Raw genomic sequence first — 22049 nt, 5'->3', positions numbered from 1 at the left:
AATGCTATTATATTTTAGGCAATTTCTACTCCTTTTTGTGGAAGGTTTTTTTGTTTTTGTTTTATTTTAAAGACCTCTGTGCAATTTGAAATAGAATAACAGAATACAGAACAGTCTTCTGGACTCTGGGAGAGGGCAAGGGTGGGATGAATGGGAGAATGGCACTGGAACATATATATTACCATATGTGAGATGGGTCGCCAGTGCAGGTTGTATGCATGAGACAGAGTGTTTGGGGCTGGTGTACTCGGATGACCCAGAGGGATGGGACGGGGAGGGAGGTGGGAGGGGGGTTCAGGATGGGGAACACATGTACACTTGGGGTGGATTCATGTCAGTGTATGGCAAAACCAATACAGTAGTGTGAAGTAATTAGCCTCCAATTAAAATAAATAAAATTATATTAAAAAAAGACCTCTATGCAATTTAAAATAGGAGTTCTGGGTGTCTTATCACTAAACTATAAGTGATATATATATATATATTATAGATATGGTTCTTATTTCATGTATAAATAAAAATTTACACATAAATTTATATGTAATGTAAAATTTTCTACATATGAATATAGATACAATGTTTTTCTACTCTGTGGATAGCCTATTTACTTTAAAAATGTATGATCTTTAATGATCAGAAGGTTTAAAATGTTGACAATGTTAAACTTTTTAGTTTCTTTATGGTTCTTGATCGTATTTTTCCTACATATTTTTTTATAGGTTTAACTTTGATATCTTGATCTCTTTTTGAACTAATTTTTGTCTATAGCATGAGGTAGTGGTTGAGAGTCCTTTTTTTCATATAAGGATATCCAGTGATCTGCTGTAATCTGCTGAAAAATATATTCTTTCTGCTTTAATTACTTTATTTTTGTAAAACAATTCATCTTTTTAAGTCTATTTCTGAACTTTCTATTATGTTTCAATTATTTTTATGTTTATTCTTATATCAATATTTCACAATCTTGCTTTCATTCATTTCAGTTCAGTTCAGTTCAGTCACTCAGTTGTGTCCGACTCTTTGCAGACCCCATGAATCCCAGGACGCCAGACCTCCCTGTCCATCACCAACTCCCGGAGTTCACTCAGACTCACATCCATCCAGTTGTTGATGCCATCCAGCCATCTCATCCTCTGTCGTCCCCTTCTCCTGCCCCCAATTCCTCCGAGCATCAGAGATTTTTCTAATGAGTCAACTATTTGCATGAGGTGACCAAAGTACTGGAGTTTCAGCTTCAGCATCATTCCTTCCAAAGAAATCCCAGGGCTGATCTCCTTCAGAATGGACTGGTTGGATCTCCTTGCAGTCCAAGGGACTCTCAACAGTCTTCTCCAACACCACAGTTCAAAAGCATCAATTCTTCAGCGCTCAGCCTTCTTCACAGTTCAACTCTCACATCCATACGTGACCACAGGAAAAACCATAACCTTGACTAGACGGACCTTTGTTGGCAAAGTAATGTCTCTACTTTTGAACATGCTATCTAGGTTGGTGATAACTTTTCTTCCAAGGAATAAGTGTCTTTTAATTTAATGGCTGCAGTCACCATCTGCAGTGATCTTGGAGCCCCCCCCCCCAAATAAAGTCTGCTACTGTTTCCACTGTTTCCCCATCTATTTCCCATGAAGTGATGGGACCAGATGCCATGATCTTCGCTTTCTGAATGTTGAGCTTTAAGCCAACTTTTTCACTCTCCACTCTCACTTTCATCAAGAGGCTTTTTAGTTCCTCTTCACTTTCTGCCATAAGGGTGGTGTCATCTGCATATCTGAGGTTATTGATATTTCTCCCATAAATCTTGATTCCAGCTTGTGCTTCTTCCAGCCCAGCGTTTCTCATGATGTACTCTGCATAGAAGTTAAATAAGCAGGGTGACAACAGACAGCCTTGACGTACTCTTTTTCTTATTTGGCACCAGTCTGTTGTTCCATGTCCAGTTCTAACTATTGCTTCCTGACCTGCATACAGATTTCTCAAGAGGCAGGTCAGGTGGTCTGGTATTCCCATCTCTTTCAGAAGTTTCCACAGTTTATTGTGATCCACACAGTCAAAGGCTTTGGCATAGTCAATAAAGCAGAAATAGACGTTTTTCTGCAACTCTCTTGCTTTTTCCATGATCCAGCGGATGTTGGCAATTTGATCTCTGGTTCCTCTGCCTTTTCTAAAACCAGCTTGAACATCAGGAATTTCACCATTCACGTATTGCTGAAGCCTGGCTTGGAGAATTTTGAGCATTACTTTACTAGCGTGTGAGATGAGCGCAATTGTGCAGTAGTTTGAGCATTCTTTGGCATTGCCTTTCTTTGGGATTGGCATGAAATCTGACCTTTTCCAGTCCTGTGGCCACTGCTGAGTTTTCCAAATTTGCTGGTATATTGAGTGCAGCATTTTCACAGCATCATCTTTCATGATTTGAAATAGCTTAACTGGAATTCCACCACCTCCACTAGCTTTTTTTTGTAGTGATGCTTTCCAAGTCCCATTTGACTTCACATTCCAGGATGTCTGGCTCTAGGTCAGTGATCACACCATTGTGACTATCTGGGTTGTGAATATCTTTTTTGTACAGTTATTCTGTGTATACTTGCCACCTCTTCTTCATATCTTCTGCCTCTGTGAGATCCATACCATTTCTGTCCTTTATCGAGCCCATCTTTGCATAAAATGTTCCCTTGGTATCTCTAATTTTCTTGAAGAGATCTCTAGTCTTTCCTATTCTGTTGTTTTCCTCTATTTCTTTGCATTGATCGCTGAGGAAGGCTTTCTTATCTCTTCTTGCTATTCATTGGAACTCTGCATTCAGGTGCCTATACCTTTCCTTTTCTCCTTTGCTTTTCGATTCTCTTCTTTTCACAGCTATTTGTAAGGCCTCCCCAGACAGCCATTTTGCTATTTTGCATTTCTTTTCCATGAGGATGGTCTTGATCCCTGTCTTCTGTACAATGTCACGAACCTAGTCCGTCGTTCATCAGGCACCCTATGTATCAGATCTAGTCCCTTAAACCTATTTCTCACTTCCACTGTATAATCATAAGGGATTTGATTTAGGTCATACCTGAATGGTCTAGTGGTTTTCCCTACTTTCTTCAATTTAAGTCTGAATTTGGCAATAAGTAATTCATGGTCTGAGCCACAGTCAGCTCCTGGTCTTGTTTTTGTTGAATGTATAGAGCTTCTCCATCTTTGGCTGCAAAGAATATAATCAATCTGATTTCGATGTTTACCATCTGATGATGTCCATGTGTAGTCTTATCTTGTGTTGTTAGAAGAGGATGTTTGCTATGGCCAGTGCATTTTCTTGGCAAAACTTTATTAGTCTTTGCCCTGCTTCATTCCGTATTCCCAGGCCAAATTTGCCTGTTACTCCAGGTGTTTCTTGACTTCCTGCTTTTGCATTCCTGTCCCCTATAATGAAAAGGACATCTTTTTGGGGTGCTAGTTCTAAAAGGTTTTGTAGGTCTTCATAGAACCGTTCAACTTTAGCTTCTTCAGCATTACTGGTTGGAGCATAGACTTGGATTACTGTGATATTGAATGGTTTTCCTTGGAAACGAACAGAGATCATTCTGTCATTTTTGAGATAGCATCCAAGTACTGCATTTCAGAGTCTTTTGTTGACCATGATGGCTACTCCATTTCTTCTGAGGGATTCCTGCCCGGAGTAGTAGATATAGTGGTCATCTGAGTTAAATGCACTCATTCCTGTCCATTTTAGTTCGCTAATTCCTATAACGTCGATGTTCACTCTTGCCATCTCTTGTTTGACTACTTCCAATTTGCCTTGATTCATGGACCTGACATTCCAGGTTTCTATGCAATATTGCTCTTTACAGCATCACACCTTGCTTCTGTCACCAGTCACATCCGCAGCTAGGTATTGTTTTTGCTTTGGCTCCATCCCTTCATTCTTTCTGGAGTTATTTCTCCAGTGATCTCCAGTAGCATATTGGGCACCTACTGACCTGGGGAGTTCCTCTTTCAGTATCCTATCATTTTGCCTTTTCATACTGTTCATGGGGTTCTCAAGGCAAGAATAGTGAAGTGGTTTGCCATTCCCTTCTTCAGTGGACCACATTCTGTCAGACCTCTCCACCATGACCCACCCATCTTGGGTTGTCCCACGGGCATGGCTTAGTTTCACTGAGTTAGACAAGGCTGTGGGCCTAGTGTGATTAGATTGACTAATTTTCTGTGAGTATGGTTTCAGTGTGTCTGCCCTCTGATGCCATCTTGCAACACCTACTGTCTTTCTTTGGTTTCTTTTACCTTGGACTTGGGATATCTGCTCATGCCTGCTCCAGCAAATCGCAGCTGATGCTCCTCACCTTTGACGAGGGGTATCTCCTCACTGCCGCCCCTTCTGACGTTGAACGTGGAATAGCTCCTCCAGGCCCTCCTCTGCCCACAGCCACCACTCCTTGGAGGTGGGTTTGCTCCTCCTGGCTGCCACCCCTGGCCTCGAGTGTAGGATACGCCTTCCCAGCCACCGCCCCTGGCCTAGGACCTGGGGTAGCTCCTCTTGGCCACCGCCCCTAACCTCGGGTGTGGGGTAGCTCCTCTCTGCTGCTGCTCCTGACCTCGAATGTTTAGTTGTTCTTATGTTTTTATTTTATATTAAAATACAGTTGATTAACAATAATGTGTTAGTTGCATGTATGCACCAAAGTGATTCAGTTATACCCATACAAGTATCTTTTGTTTTTAAATGATTTTCCTATTTATATTATTACAGAATATTAAGGAGAGATCCCTGTGCTATACAGTAGGTTCTTGATTATCTATTTTGAATAGAGCAGCATGTACATATCAATCACAAACTCACGGTTTCTCTCTCCCCTTTTCCCCCAGTTATCATAATTTTGTTCTCTAAGTCTCTGAGTGTTCCTATTTTATAAATAAGTTTTATTTGTATCTTTTATTTTAAGATTCTGTATATAAGCCATATCATACGGTATTTGTCTTTCTCTGTCTGACTTACTTCACTTTAGTATGATAATCTCAGATCCAACCTTGTTGCTGTAATTGGTATATTTTTTCTTTTTAATTATTGGGTAATATTCCATTATATATATATACTGTATCTTGTTTCTCCATTCACCTATTGATGGCATTTAAGTTGCTTCCAAGTCTTGGCTATTGTAAAGACCACTGTGATGAACATCAGGCTGTATGTAACCTTTTGAACCATGGTTTTTGCCTAACATATATCCGAGATCCGTATGCTGGGTCATATAGTAGGTATATTGAGTTTTTAAAGGAACCTCTATATTGTTCTCCTGAGCTATTGTATCATTTTACATTCACACCAGCAATGAAGGTGAGTTCCCATTTCCCCATACCCTCTTCATGTTTATCATTTGTAGACATTTTTAATGATGACCATTCTGAAAGCCCTGAGGTGATATCTTATTGTAGCTTTAATTTGCATTTCTCTAATACTTAGCAATATTGAGCGTCTTAAAGGCAATGCCAAAGAATGTTCAAACTACTGCACAATTGCACTCATCTCACACGCTATTAAGGTAATGCTCAAAATTCTCCAATATGTGAACCGTGAACCTCCAGATGTTCAAGCTGGTTTTAGAAAAGGCAGAGGAACCAGAGATCAAATTGCCAACATCCGCTGGATCATGGAAAAAGCAAGAGAGTTGCAGAAAAACATCTATTTCTGCTTTATTGACTATGCCAAAGCCTTCGACTATGTGGATCACAATAAACTGTGGAAAAATGTGAAAGAGATGGGAATACCAGACCACCTGACCTTCCTCTCGAGAAACCTATAGGCAGGTCAGGAAGCAATAGTTAGAACTGGACGTGGAACAACAGGCTGGTTCCAAATAGGAAAAGGAGTACATCAAGGCTGTATATTGTCACCCTACTTATTTAACTTCTATGCAGAGTACATCATGAGAAACGCTGGGCTGGAAGAAGCACAAGCTGGAATCAAGATTGCTGGGAGAAATATCAATAACCTCAGATATGCAGATGACACCACCCTTATGGCAGAAAGTGAAGAGGAACTAAAAAGCCTCTTGATGAAAGTGAAAGAGGAGAGTGAAAAAGTTGGCTTAAAGCTCAACATTCAGAAAACGAAGATCATGGCATCTGGTCCCATCACTTCATGGGAAGTAGATGGGGAAACAGTGGAAACAGTGGCAGACTTTATTTTTGGGGGGCTCCAAAATCACTGCAGATGGTGACTGCAGCCACGAAATTAAAAGACACTCCTTGGAAGGAAAGTTATCACCAACCTAGATAGCATATTGAAAAGCAGAGACATTACTTTGCCAACAAAGATTCATCTAGTCAAGGCTATGGTTTTTCCTGTGGTCACATATGGATGTGAGAGTTGGACTGTGAAGAAGGCTGAGCACCGAAGAATTGATGCTTTTGAACTGTGGTGTTGGAGAAGACTGTTGAGAGTCCCTTGGACTGCAAGGAGATCCAACCAGTCCATTCTGAAGGAGATCAGCCCTGGGATTTCTTTGGAAGGAATGATGCTGAAGCTGAAACTCCAGTATTTTGGCCACCTCATGCGAAGAGTTGACTCATTGGAAAAATTTTTGATGCTGGGAGGGATTGGGGGCAGGAGGAGAAGGGGACGACAGAGGATGAGATGGCTGGATGGCATCAACAACTGGATGGATGTGAGTCTGAGTGAACTCCAGGAGTTGGTGATGGACAGGGGGGCCTGGTGTGCTGCGATTCATGGGGTGGCAAATAGTCAGATACGACTGTGCGACTGATCTGATCTGATCTGATTAGATTTTCTATTTACATCCAAAGCCCTCTGATAAATATGAAAAATTGGTTTGGCATTTAATTACTCAGAAAAAAATACCAATAATTTTATGCCCTCACTGCTCTAAGTCTCTAGTAATCAATATGCAGTTTTCAGAAAAGTTTTAATACTGATAAACAGATAAAGTTTTCTGTCTGAGATGTATCCTTAAGTTAACTGGAATGATGCTGGAATGATGCCATAATTGGTATTCACATGACATTCAATTTTCTTAGAACCCAGGTTCAGATAGAGAAAGAGGACTCACACATTTTGGTTGCAAGTGCAGAGAATACAATTCCCCACCCAGAATGGGTGTTTCTCAAACATGTCTCTTCAGAATACCTGCTTCTGAGACAAAGCCTTTCCATCATAGAAGATAATTAATTCCAAGGAGAGATAATAACATCTACAAGAGGAAGTCCTTGAAAGTTTGTGGAAACCTGATTAAATATCCATGCATTGCAGGCGAAAATTCTTTTTTATTGTTTACATCTCCAGAACAAGATTCATCAAGGTTGGAATGATTCACTTTTATGTATTTCCACCACTCTTTCTTCTTCTTGTGTCTGGGACTACACCATTTTATAGAAGATGATTTCTGCATAATGTTCAAAATTAATCTATTCTAAATTCAAGTCCCAATTTGTGAAAACTTTATAGGTCTTTCATCTAGAAAATATTTAGATTAAAAAAAAATGACATGTCTACTGTGACACTCAATAATCTGACTAGTGTCTTTATGAGTATGTCATATCTTTCAAACTGAAAGTTACTTAGCCCAAGTGGAAGTCAATTTAAAATGGAATTAGTTCTGAACACCCTCAGATATCACTAATATCTTCTAAAGATCAGAAGGTAAGTTTATTAAATGCTTATAAACAATTACTTTATATATTTATATATATGTATTAATCATGTTATAACACTTTTCAAATATAGCCACAGACCATTACATATTCACCCTTTCCTTCAAAAGACGGTTAGTTAATATCACTAACCTAGTTTGATAGATGAAAAACTTAAGACTCGTACAGATTGAGAAATTTAAGGGAGCCAACTCTCCATCTCTAGATATTCTTCTTTGCCAGGACACACTTCTTTCAATAATTTAGATTAATAATGAAAATGAAAACAAAACTTAATACACTTCACACTCAGAAAGCCACAAATGTCTTAAAAGATAAAAGTCATCCTCTTTTTATTTCAAGCAAGCACATGGATAATTCTTTTAGGGATCAACTGCTATGAATGGTATGAGTCCCTGTGGCTTCTTAAAAAACAAAAAACAAAAAACATTGTAGATATTTCTTCCCCAGTTTATTGCATGGTTAAATATGTTTCTCTGTTTTATTACTCAAAATGTCAAATCTTTGTACCTTCTGGGTGCATAGAAAGTCATAAAAATAAGTGAAGATCCTTTGTGTTTTCACAACAGTATGATGGATATGTTCATATTTGTTTCCTCAATTAATTCTCATAACAGCCTGTGAGGTAGACATATTGTTCTCACTTGATACCAGGGGAAACAAGAATGTAAGGTGTCAGGAAATATACCCCAGATCAAGAAGTTTTAAGTGGGGAAAAGCAAGATTCTGCTATTGTCTCTTTGATTCTCAAGCCAATGTGTTTCACCACTGGGATCATCATTTCAGCATTTTACAGAACAGTCTGTGCATGATTTGTAAGGAAATTAAGGGAAGAAGAAAATGAGGTGAAGGAGATGGAAAAAAAAAAACTAATTTGACTTTCAATGAAAGCAGTGCCACATGGTTATTAACATTTGGGATTCCAGTGTGTTATATTGTGCATACACGTGTCTGGTATGTGTATTTTCATTGTCAATGAAACTGCTTTGTATATACTTACCTCTGAAATACTATTTAAGCAATTATGATTATTGTAGTCATGTCAAAAGGAGTTTACTAACTCAACATTGTATATTTTAACCTAATATAAAGGATGTGTTTTAAGAATTTGCAGTAAAAAAAGATGAGAAGTATAATCTGAAATAATCTTAGACCTGCCTTTCATTAGTTGCTTGATTTGGGGCAGGATCTTTATCTTCTCTATTCTTCTATGTCCTGATGTGTAAAATGAGTATAAAAATGATGGCACTAATCATCTGGCAGGTTTATAACAAGGGTTAAATAATCAAATGTCTGAGAAAAAATTTTAGCACATGCTAAGTGTTCATTAAATTTTCTAAAAAACAATTTTATTGAAGTATTGTTGATTTAAATTGAGGTCTGGCTTTCCAGGTGGTGCCATGGTAAAGAATCTGCCTGCCAATGGAAGAGATGCAGGATACATGGGTTCAATCCCTGAATCAGGTATCCCTGAATCCCTCTGTATCCCTGAATCCCCCATAGAAGGAAATGGCAACCCACTCCAGTATTCTTGCCTGGGAAATCCCATGGACAGAGGAGCCTAGTGACTATAATTCATGTGTTTGCAAAGAGTCAGACATGACTGAGTATGCTTGCACTCCCACAATACTATCATTAATATTACTGCTAGCTTTAGTCTCTGAGATTATGTGCCAAAATGAGAAAAAAAATACCATTTACTATTTGTTTTCATATAGCACCCATGGAAATCAGTCAGGATTTCACTATTCTTCCATTACCAGTGCACTGACAGAGTTAATATTAACTAGTCTCATAACAGTTAATATTAACTAGTTAATATTAACTCTGTTAGTGCACTGGTAATGGAAAAATAGTGAAATCCCGGGACTTCTGTAATAGGCTTCCATCCCCTTAGTGAAACTCAGCTCACTCCGTCCTAGCACACAAAAATCTTTACTAGACCTACATACAAGATTCTCTCTCAAAAGCCTCTTCTTCACTACATTCATATTCTCAGATTCTTACCATCATATATAAGTAGTATTCAGCAGATTGGAACATTATCTTTTATCACAAAAAAGTCACAAGAATCTAGGCATGTGTTATTTATTAGGTAGATATGTTTAATGAACTCAAGGTTAAACTAAAACAAGATCTTTCCCTCCCCACCCCCCAGGTTATGTGGTTAACAATAACATGAGATACATGGAGAACAGGAACAATGTGACAGAGTTCGTTCTACTGGGGCTGACACAGAATCCAAAGATGCAGAAAGTCATATTCATAGTCTTTTTGGTTGTCTACATTGTCTCTGTGGTAGGAAATGTGCTCACCATGGTCACCATCACTACCAGCCCATTATTGGGGTCTCCCATGTACTTTTTCCTGGCTCATCTCTCTTTTATTGATGTCTGCTATTCCTGTGTCAATACCCCTAAACTGATTGTAGATTCACTCCATAAGAAGAAAACCAGCTCTTTCATTGAATGCATGTGCCAGATCTTTGGAGAGCATTTATTTGCGGTGCTGATGTCATCCTGCTGACTGCAATGGCCTATGACCGCTATGTGGCCATCTGCAAGCCCTTGCACTACACGACCACCATGAACTGGCAGGTGTGTTGGTTGCTAGTGGGAGTGGCATGGGCAGGAGGCTTTCTTCATGCAACCATTCAGATCCTCTTTATCTTCAGGTTACCCTTCTGTGGCCCTAATGTCATAGACCACTTTATGTGTGATCTGAACCCTTTGCTCGAACTTGCCTGCGCTGATACCCACACTCTAGGACTCTTTGTTGCTGCCAACAGTGGGTTCATCTGTCTGTTAATCTTCCTCCTCTTGGTTGGCTCCTATACAGTCATTCTGCTCTCTTTAAGGACACGGAGCTTGGAGGCGAGGCAAAAAGCCCTTTCCACCTTGATGTCCCACATTACAGCGATCCTCTTGTTCTTTGTGCCAAGCGTTTTTACTTACATGAGACCAGCAGTTACTTTACCTATTGATAAAGCAGTTGCTGTATTCTACACTATGATAACTCCCATGTTAAATCCCTTAATATATACCTTGAGAAATGACCAGATGAAAAATGCCATTAGGAAATTGTGTAGTAGAAAAGTGATTTCAAGTAATCAATAAAATGTGCTTGTGTTCCAATGTTCATTCAACTGATGCAAATGTCAAAAGGACATTATTGGTGAATGCACATAATCAGTTAAGAATATCAATGAGATAAAGAAAATAATAACCAACAGAAATCATTGCTTCTGCAAAAAGGGGAGAAGAAAGTAATTCAAGAAATGATAGAATGACCTAGCAGAGGACAACTCATATTATTTAAAATGTTCTGCAAAATCGGAAACTGATTTTACTAGTTTCATCACTGTATATACATTCATAAGCTTTAATCCCAGTAAAATGAAATAAAATAGATAATTCATTGACATTTAGCAGTCATTTCTATAATAACACAAGAGGTAGGCATTCTTTTTATTCCCATTTTAACAGGTGAGTAATAAACATAAAAGAGGATGATCCAAACAAAAAAATTGAAGATCCAGTAATCAGAGTATAACTTCCTCTCATTCCATGTTCTTCACTGCTGTGATATACTGCCAGGCAATGCAATAGTAAGGTAATATAATTATACTGTTACCATTTATTGGGACAACAGCAATCCTGGACTAATTATCTATCTTTCTCTCTATATATATATCCAAATATATATTTGTTATATATTTATATATTTAATTGGCTCTATATACTAGTATATGTACTGTCTTTTATTAAATACATATATTCATATGTATAACTAAATCACATATTTTCACTTACTCTGTTCATTTTTTATGTATCATAGTGGGTTGTAATATGTTGATTGTAACACCATGTTATGTAACTACTTTTGAAATACAAAATGAATGGGTAATTTAAACTCTAACGCATAAATAACAATGTTACACCATATTAAAAAATCCTTTTAGCATTAAGAAACATTAAAAATAAAAAACATGATGCATAAAAAAGCACCCCCCCCAAATTCTGTATTTTCATGTCAGCAACTTATATTTATAAACCATCAAAAAAGAGGATGATTTAAATAAAAGAATATTTTAATTCCAGACAGTAATTTCAATGTATTCTCTAAACAGTCCTATTCCATGAAATACTTGCAGACTTCCTAGCAATAATTTCTGCAAATAGCACAATTTTGGTTTATGATAAATGTTGAATGGATAAACATTATTAGAAAGGAAAATGAATACATTCAGTAAAATATAGGGAAAAAGAAAATAGTAGTGGAGAATAGGAATTTTTTTCTCATCTTTTTCAGAATCTAGGAAGAATTCTAGTTATGTCTATTTTGGAAGCCACAAGTTGTTTTAGTCCTGCTTATGTAAGAAAAAAAAATTGAAAGTATGTTATCACATTAAAAAAAATCTTTTACACTGATATCTTCTCTGTTCTTAGAATTTATTAGTTTATGAATATTGTTTGATTTGTTATATTTTTCTTTTTTCAAATTAATTTTTTTTTTATTTTTAAACTTTTAATTTTGTATTAGAGTATAGTCAATTAACAATGTTGTGATAGTTTCAGGTGAATAGCAAAGGGACTTAATAGCAATACATATACATGTACTAATTCTTTCCCAAAGTCCCTTCCCATCCAAGCTGCTATATAATATTGAGCAGAGTTACATGTGCTATTCAGTAGATCCCTGTTTGTTATTGATTTTAAATACAGCAGTGTGCACACATCCATCCCATGTACATGTTGTATTTTTCTGTTATTAATTTTTATTTCTAAATTTTTATTACTTTTTAAATGAAAAATGGTTTTAAAAATATGTAGCTCTGTCTATACAGAAAACAATTTCAGTGAAAATATTTTCCATTCAGTTCTTTTGTCCTTCGTTCATTAAACAACAAATATTTTTGAGCTCAAGAAATATAACAATGGTCCATGGGGTTGCAAAGAGTCAGGGACTTCTGAAGTGACTGCACATGTGCACGTAGATGACTTTGATCAGTGGACAGAGGAAGGGGAGTTTTGGACTTTTATGCCAAGAGTTCTGCAATGATAAGCAGGCATCACACCAAAGCAGACAGTTGCAGAACTAATAGCCCTATTCATTATTTAAAAAAAAAAAAAAATCCTTGAAGGTCAGTAGAGATGGAAATCCTCCCAGTTAGTACAAGTTCAGGCACTACACCTGGTTTTTCATCTTGATTGGAAAAAGACATGTCAGATGTGCAATATGTATTGATTCATGGATTTTGACCAACAATTTGGCTGGATGTTAGGAACAAGGAAAGAGCGTGTTTAGAAAATTGGGCAAAACCAATTTGGTCAAAACCCCAAAATTCTAAGGTCAGTTGTTTATAATATGTAAGCAATTGTTTGAGGCATGTGGGGTAAGAATCTCAGCACAGGGAACACGTCAGATTAAGGAGAGTATAAGGTGCCACAGGAGTCTGGTGGCTACAGTCCATGGGGGTTGCAAAGAGTTGGACACAACTGAGTGATTAACACTTTCACTGCATCAACAGGCTACTTGCAACGGGCCTTAAACTTCCAAAGTAAAACCTTTCAAGATAGATTCAATCATAAGAGCTGAATTCAATCATAAGTAGGTTGTTTGAAAGAATTGAGAGAGTAAAGAAAGCATATTGCATGAAGAATAAGAAGTAGCTTGAAAAATAACAAATTGTAATAAAAAAAGTCACTTTCAAGAAAGTCTAAATACAATAATTTTTTTTTCAACTGTTGGAAGAAAAGAAGCAACTGTAAGTAAAACATATGGTGGTGTTCCTATCTTTAAGATTTAGGAAAAACTGTAGAAAAGTTATTTGTATACATGCTGTATCACAAATGTATCATGGAAATTATAATTTGGGGGTTCATACTACACACAATTATTGAAAGCAAAACATCAAATACAGTTAAATGATTTGGGAACCAAAAAAAAAAAACCCAAAACAAAAATGGTGACAGTGCTTAGAAATTTCATCAAAAGACCTTGTGCGTGTGAAGGAAGGGCCCATCGATGGATTTTATGGTTTTCAGTGACCAGAGCCCAGATACTGATCAGGTCAAACAGGGGTCTCCAAAGTCCTTGCTTCCTTCTAAGAAAAATGTTAAGTCATTTCCTTGTTCCCAAGGAAAGAGTTCCTGGGGAAGCAATAGTTACTTTCAGAGAGAAGGTTTCTCCATCTGCCTTTCCCCTTCTATAGCTGTTGAAACCTATAAAAGGTTACTCTAAGGAAATTTAAAAAGTCTTATAAATAGAAACATATCTCACATTCATAGATTAAACAATTAGTATAATTAAGATAACATAATTCCTCACAGTGATCTGTAGACTCTATAATTTCCATCCAGATACTAATGTTATTCTTCTTTTTTTTTTTTTCCCAGAATGAAAACATTGATCCTAAAATTCATAAGGCACTCCAAGAAACCTTAAATAGCTAAAGAGCCTTGAAATAGTTTTGAAATGTTCTTTATTAAGAACAAATTGGGAGGACTCACACTTCTTGCTGAACTTAATAAAAGCTACAGTAATTAAAACAATGTATTAGAATGAGATGACAAAGATCAAAAGAATAGAAATAAAGGTCCAGAAATAACCCTTATATCTACTGGCAATTATTTTTTCACAAGGTTGCCAACACCATTCCATAGGCATTGAATACTATATATACAGGTAGTACTGAAAAACTTTTGTATCAAAATTTTAAAAAAATGAATTTGGAACCCTACCTCACACCATAAATGGATACTAACTCAAAAGAGATCAAGGATCAGATGCACATCTAAAAATATAAAATTCTTGGTAGGGAGAAATATTCATAACCTTGAATAAGCCACAAATAGCACAAGGAAAATAGAAGAATTAGATTCAATCAAAATTAAAAACTCTTGTGCATCAAGAGACACTATCAAGAAAATGAAAGCTAGAAGCACTGTTGATGGGAATGTAAAATAGTGATAAGATGTTGGTCCTCTCTATTGTTTTGTTCACTTTCTTTTCATTTATTTTTTTTCTCTGATCTTCATGATTGCTTTCTATTAACTTTGGTATTAAACAAATTAAAGTGAATGAAATATGCCAAGTTATTTAATAATAATTCACCATGATCATATGTAAGTTATACCAGGAATAAAATATTATTTGAAGTGAAAAACATAATCAATTATATTCACTAAATTAACAGAATAAAAGAGGATAATAACATCATTTCAGTTGTTGTTCAGTTGCTAAGTTGTGACTAACATTTTGTGATCATTTCAATAGATGCATACAAATTAATACACTTCTATTTGTATTTATGAATGAAAATATTTATGAATAAATATCCCACAAGATAGTTATTACTAAATAAGGAAAGGAAAAGTGTTTACTCAACCTGATAAAAAAGGCATTGGTATAAAAACTATAGCCACCCTCATACTTAATGATGAATTCTCTCTCAAGATTGGAAACAAGTCTCTCCTTTCCAAATTCTGTTCTACATTATAAGACTCCAGCCATTGCAACAAGGTAAGAAAAATAAAGGACACACAGATGGGTAGAGAAGAGCAAGATCATGCAAATATTTTTATGGGCAGATAACATCCTTATATAGTTAAAAATTGTGAAGGCCTCTACAAAAAATAAAATAGACCTAAGCAACTAACTAAACAAGGTGACAGGATAGAATTTCAACACAAAATATCAAATGGATTTCTATAAAAGCAATTAAAAATATAAACAAAATGTTATGTAAAATACTACAAAACGTTAACTTTGATGAGTGTATTATGAGCACATTTAAAAATACAGTCAAGATTTATATATGAAAACCATAAATACTATTGAAAGTAAATATCTAAGTAAAGGGATATATATGCCATGTTGATAGATTAACAGATTCAATGTGTTTACCATATCAATTTTTATAATTTTAAAGCAATTCCAATAAATATAGCCCACAGATATTTGAAGAAACTAAAAATAATGTTTTAAATATAAACTTTTTGTTTATTTATTTATTTTTACTTTACAATATTCTATTGGTTTTGCCATACATCAACATGAATCCGCCATGGGTGTACATGTGTTCCCAATCCTGAGCCCCCCTCCCACCTCCCTCCCCATACCATCCCTCTGGGTCATCCCAGTGCACCAGCCCCAAGCTTCCTGTATCCTGCATCAAACCTGGACTGGCAATTCATTTCTTATATGATATTATATATTTTTTAATGCCATTCTCCCAAATCATCCCCCCACTCCCTCTCCCACGGAGTCCAAAAGACTTTTCTATACATCTGTGTCTCTTTTGCTGTCTCCCATACAGGGTTATCGTTACCATCTTTCTAAATTCCGTAAGTATGCGTTAGTATACTGAATTGGTGTTTTTCTTTCTGGCTTACTTCACTCTGTATAATAGGCTCCAGTTTCATCCACCTCATTAGAACTGATTCAAATGTACTCTTTTTAATGGCTGAGTAATACTCCATTGTGTATATGTACCACAGCTTTCTTATCCATTCATCTGCTAATGGACATCTAGGTTGCTTCCATGTCCTGGCTATTATAAACAGTGCTGTGATGAACTTTGGGGTACATATGTCTCTTTCAATTCTGGTTTCCTCAGTGTGTATGCCCAGCAGTGGGATTGCTGGGTCATATGGCAGTTCTATTTCCAGTTTTTTAAGGCATCTCCACACTGTTCTCCATAGTGGCTGTACTGAAATATAAACTTTTAAAAGAAATAGGGGTGAAAAAGAACTCTCAATAAAATAACAAAATTGGAAAATGATTCTACCAAAATCGAAGACTTAGTATAAACTTCTCATAACCATGTTGTATAGTACTGAAACATAATAGAATATACTTTAAAAATGTAAATGTAGAGTTTCTTTTAAAAAAAAAGACATCAAGTTAATTCAATGCAAAATAAGAGATTTTTCAACAAATGCTGATTTTTTCACAAGTGTTTATTTATAATGTCAGGTCTAAAATATTGATCTACCTCCACATCAGGTACGTTTGTTCTAGAATTTTTCCAGGCTTAAGTTTAACATCTAGTTATTTGACTCATTTTGCATTAATTTTTGCATAAAGTGGTGGTTGAAGTTCATTGTTTTATTATATGGATAATCTAGAATATATAATAGTGCTAATTAGCATTATTACTAAGAAAATGTGAAGTTTCTTTTATAGGTACATTGTGGAGAAGGAAATGGCAACCCACTCCAGTATTCTTGCCTGGAAAATCCCATGGAAAGAGGAAGCTGGTGGGCTACAGTTTATGAAGTTGCAAAGAGTTGAACACTGCTGAGGACAGACACACATAGGTACTTTGTATATATATGCTATGTATGTGTGTATATATATAATGTAAATACATTTATATATAAAAGTTTACACATACAGTTTTATATACTACATAAATGTGTGTGTGTGTGTGTGTATATAAAGAGTCATGTTCGACTCTTTGTGACCCCATGGACTGTAGCCTACCACACTCCTCCGTCCATGGGATTTTCCAGGCAAGAGTACTGGAGTGGGTTGCCATTTCCTTCTCCAGGGGATCTCCCTGACCCAGGGATTGAACCTGGGTCTCCCACATTGCAGGCAGATGCTTTACTATCTGAGCCAGCAGGGAAGTCATACACACACACACACACACACACACACACACACACACACATATATATATATATATATATATATCTGTACCTATATCTAGAATATATAAATCATCTTTACAACAACTTAGTAATAAGAAACTCAGATATCATTCTTAAATTGTGCAAAACATTTGAAAAGAAACTTCCAGAGGGGAAAAAAAATAGATACGTGAATGGCCAATAAAGTATTTTTTTAAATGTTCAACATCATTAGTTATCAGGGAAAACAAACTAAAACCTTAGTAATCTATCACTGCACATGTTCTAAAATGACTAAAAGGGAAAAAAAATCATGCAAAGTGATAAGAATGGTGAACAATTCTTGTATTTGAATTTAGAACTCCCTTCTTGAGCTTTAAATATCTCTCCACATGTTTAATGTTGCCTAGAATTCCGTAATGATCATCACATGGATTCCTGAGATGATGTATCTGGAGCCTTTTATAGTTTCCATTTATTCTAAAAGTACTATGATAATTGCAAAAAACTGGTTTGACACCAAGTATTTTAAAACCACTGCCATTATTATGTCCTCATTGCTTTTGTCTCTCTTGACAATGGATACCAGGTTTCCAGTAATACCTTAGTATGGATAAGACAGAAGTTTTCTTTCCAAAATAAGTGCACAGGTTGACTACATCATAAGCTGCCAGGCTGGAATTAAGCAATCCTTGCTAGTCACAGGACATCAACCTTCTTAGAAAGCTTGGTTCAGATAGAATAAGGGGACTCACATGTGTTGTTTGCAAGCAGGGAATACAATTCCCCACTCAGGAATGAGAGTTTTATAAATGCATGCCTCCAGAATACCTGCTTCTAAGACAAAGCTTTAACATCAAAGCAGATAATTAATTCACTGGAGAGAAAATAGCATCTACAAGACAAGAACGTTTATGGAAGTCTCTTTAAATATCCATGCATAACAGATGAAAATGTCTTTTCTGTTTTCATCTCCAGAGCAAAATTCATCAAGGGTGCAATGACACATTTGCATATGTTTTCACCACTCTTTCTGCCTCTTGTCTGTAAGACTAAAACTACTTGTTTTAGCCATTTCCCCATAATGTTGCAAGCTAATGCATTCTAAATTCAAGCCCCAGATTTTCTTTGTAAACTTTGTGAGTCTTTAGGCTAGAAGAAAAGACTTAAAAAAAAAAAATGATAATATTTCTGCTGTGAATAATCTGAACAGGGTCTTTTGGAATATGTCATATCTTTCATACTGAAAGCTACTTATCCCAAGATGAGGCAGGATAATTTGAAAATGGAATTAGTTCTGAACACTTTGAAAATCATTAATATCTTCTAAGACCAGAAGGTAAGTTGTTTGATAGTGTCGATTATAGAGCTTGTGATTTTCTGTATACAGTAATCATTCTGTTTCAACAGTTTTCAAATATAGTAATAGAGCATTTTAACTTCACCCCATTCTTCAAAAGGTAGTTTGTAAATATCATTAACATAATTTTACAAATGAAAAAATTATGGCTCATAGGATTTAAGAAATGTTTAAGATCTAACTAAATATCAGATAAAGTTCTTTGGCCATGAGATACTTCTTTTAATGATTAAGACTAATCATGTGAATGAAAATAAAACTTTAAATATAATTTACACATATGTAAATAAACATAAATATTAAATTATATAAATCATCACTTGTTTAGTTCAAACATGAATGTGAAGAACCTTTCCTGGATCAACTGCTGTGAATAATAAGGGTCTCTGTGACTTCATTAAAAGTAAAATTGGAGATAACTCTTCCTCACTTTGGTTAATGTATTTGTATTATTGCACAAAATGTCAGTTCTTCCTACTGCTGCATTCATAAGTAGAAGAATAAATGAAATGCCTTTATGTGTTCTCCACAGTGTGGTGGATATATTCATACATGTTTCCTGAATCAATTTTTATAACAACCTGTGAGGTAGAGGCTATTGTTCTCACTTGATTAGAGGAAACAAGGATGGAAGCTGCAAAGAAGTGTACCCCAGATCAAGAAGTTGTAAGTAGGGGAAAGCAAGATTCTTATCTGGTCTTTCTGAGTCTCAAAACAGCATACTCAACAACTGGGATTGTGATTTTCAACATTTTGCAGAAGAATCTGTGAGATTATATTTTATAGGGGAATTGGAGAGAGACAAAAAGGCTAAGGGAACACAAAAATAAAGTGGATCTACAAAGAAAGCAGCACCATATGTTGTTGTTGCTGTTGTTGTTCAGTTGCTCAGTCATGTCCAACTCTTTGTGATCCCATGGACTGCAGCATGCTGGGCTTCCCTGTCCTCCACCATCTCCTGGAGCTTACTAAAAATCATTAATTAATTAATATTTGAGGATTCAAAAAAGCTATATTGTGTGTGTATGTGTGGCTGTTCCTGTGTGTCTGTTGTATTTGCTTAATATACATTTGCTTCTAAAGTTATTAAAGTAATTCAAGTCATCATGGTCACATCAAAATAATTTACTAGGTAAATATTGTTTATTATGATATAATATAGAGCATGAGTTAAAAATTTGAAGCACAGTCAGTATTCATTAAGTTTTAGTTAATGATTATTATTATGACTAAAAATAGTCTTTACAATTTTTAATCCTGTGCAAAATAATGAAATAATACTATCCACATAGGTTGCCATCATGCCATGATGATGTAAGTCGTTGGAAGTATGTTTGTTAGCATTATAAATTTACTGGAATTAGGCAACACATTGATCATTCAATTACAGTAACTGTGTCATTTCATTTCCTTCTCATCAGCAATGCTCTGTTAAAATTTATGCCAACTATTACAATTAGTCTGATAGTGAGGTTCCCTTATCTATCCTCCTTCACTTTCCTGAACCTCCACCTACTTCATAAAAGTCACACAAAGACCTCTATTTGAGTTATATCCAGCATTCCTTCTTTCTCAAATGCTTCTTCATCTTTCCACTAGTATTCCAGTTACTTTCCCTGGTTTCTCATTTTCTAAGATTAAAAGGAAAACTCTTTAACTTTGAATTTATAGTCTTTGCATCCATTTTCTATTTCTTTTTTCAGGCTTAGTTGCCACTACACATGAGACCTACTGCTTCTACTAAGGCCCTAAGTCATCTCACATGATTCAGTGTACAGAGATACCCTCTTGCCTCTGTGTTCACTAAATTCCTCCTGATTCTAACCATTTTCTTCTGCCAGGAAAGAATTTGAGTAATTTTTCAGGATATCAGAAGCTTTTTTTTTTTTTAATCTCAAATAAACTCACAAGGATACAGAACTCAATAGAACTTAGGTATTTATTATCGGAGACAATGATTCAAGGTTACATTATGAAAAAGTGACATTTTTTCATGTAATGTAATTAACCATAATATGAGATATATGGAGAAAAGGAATAATGTGACAGAATTTATTCTACTGGGACTCACACAGAATCTGAAGGTGCAGAAAATCATATTTGCTTTGTTTCTCATTGTCTACATTGTCTCTATGGTAGGGAATGTGCTCACCTTGGTCACCATCGCCACCAGCTCATTATTGGGGTCCCCCATGTACTTTTTCCTGGCTCATCTCTCTTTTATTGATGCCTGCTATTCCTGTGTCAATACCCCTAAACTCATTATAGATTCACTCTATGAGAAGAAAGTCAGCCCTTTCAATGGATGCATGACTCAAATATTTGGGGAACATTTCTTTGGAGGTGCTGATGTCATCCTGCTCACTGTGATGGCCTATGACCGCTACGTGGCCATCTGCAAGCCCTTGCACTATACGACTATCATGAATCGGCGGCTGTGTGGACTGCTAGTGGGAGTGGCGTGGGTGGGAGGCTTTCTTCATGGAATAATTCAGATCCTCTTCATCTTCAGGTTACCCTTCTGTGGCCCTAATGTCATAGACCACTTTATGTGTGATCTGAACCCTTTGCTCAATCTTGCCTGCACTGATACCCACATTATAGGACTCTTTGTTGCTGCCAACAGTGGGTTCATCTGTCTGTTAAACTTCCTTCTCTTGATGGGCTCTTATGTGGTCATTCTGCACTCCCTAAGGACCTACAGCTTGGAGGCGAGGCAAAAAGCCCTCTCCACCTGCATCTCCCACATCACAGCAGTTGTCTTCTTCTTCGTGCCCTGCATATTTGTGTACCTGAGACCCGCAGCTACTTTACCTCTTGATAAAGCAGTGGCTGTATTTTACACTATGATAACTCCCATGTTAAATCCCTTAATCTATACCTTGAGAAATGACCAGATGAAAAATGCCATTTGGAAATTGTTTAGTCAGAAAGCTATTACAGATGTAATATAAATGTGCCTGGACACCAAAGTCAATTGAAGAGAGGGAAAGTTCAAAAGGATATTTTTGACCAAAGAAAGAAACTAGTATAAATCATAAGTTCTACAAAGAGGGCAGAATAAACGGGTGTAGAAATGGGACAAAAAAACAGGCTTTTGCAAATTTGGAAAACTACCAATTTTTTACCTGTTTATCTATCTTCATTACTGTTTATGGATTCAAAACTATTTTTCTAATAAAACAAAGTGACAAAATATGCTGATATTTATTAATAATCTCAATTACAATCGAAAGTGTAGACATAGCTATTATCGCCATATTACAAGTGAGCGAACAAACAGCAAGGAATATGTTTCAAAGCAAAAATACTGAGGAACCAGTGACCAGAACCTACCTGTACTATCAGACCATGTTCTTAAATGTTGTGATGTATGACCAGGCCATAATAATCAACAAGCA

At 36.1% G+C, this 22049-nt stretch overlaps 1 protein-coding gene and 1 pseudogene across 1 annotated transcript; both read left to right on the top strand.

The window, feature by feature from the left end:
* The first annotated feature begins 9723 nt into the window (after positions 1-9723).
* On the top strand, positions 9724-10855 carry LOC133261159 (olfactory receptor 4C46-like; annotated as a pseudogene).
* Positions 10856-20611: 9756 nt separating this feature from the next.
* Positions 20612-21602, top strand: LOC133261158 (olfactory receptor 4C46-like). The gene has a single exon (XM_061439695.1). The coding sequence runs from the start codon at positions 20664-20666 to the stop codon at positions 21600-21602; it is 939 nt and encodes a 312-aa protein (XP_061295679.1). The 5' UTR covers positions 20612-20663.
* The last annotated feature ends 447 nt before the right edge of the window (positions 21603-22049 follow it).

This window comes from Bos javanicus, chromosome 15, assembly GCF_032452875.1.
Source record: "Bos javanicus breed banteng chromosome 15, ARS-OSU_banteng_1.0, whole genome shotgun sequence".
Taxonomy (NCBI): domain Eukaryota; kingdom Metazoa; phylum Chordata; class Mammalia; order Artiodactyla; family Bovidae; genus Bos; species Bos javanicus.
Note: the sequence above shows the minus strand (reverse complement) of the source record. Positions and strands in the feature narration are given on the sequence as shown.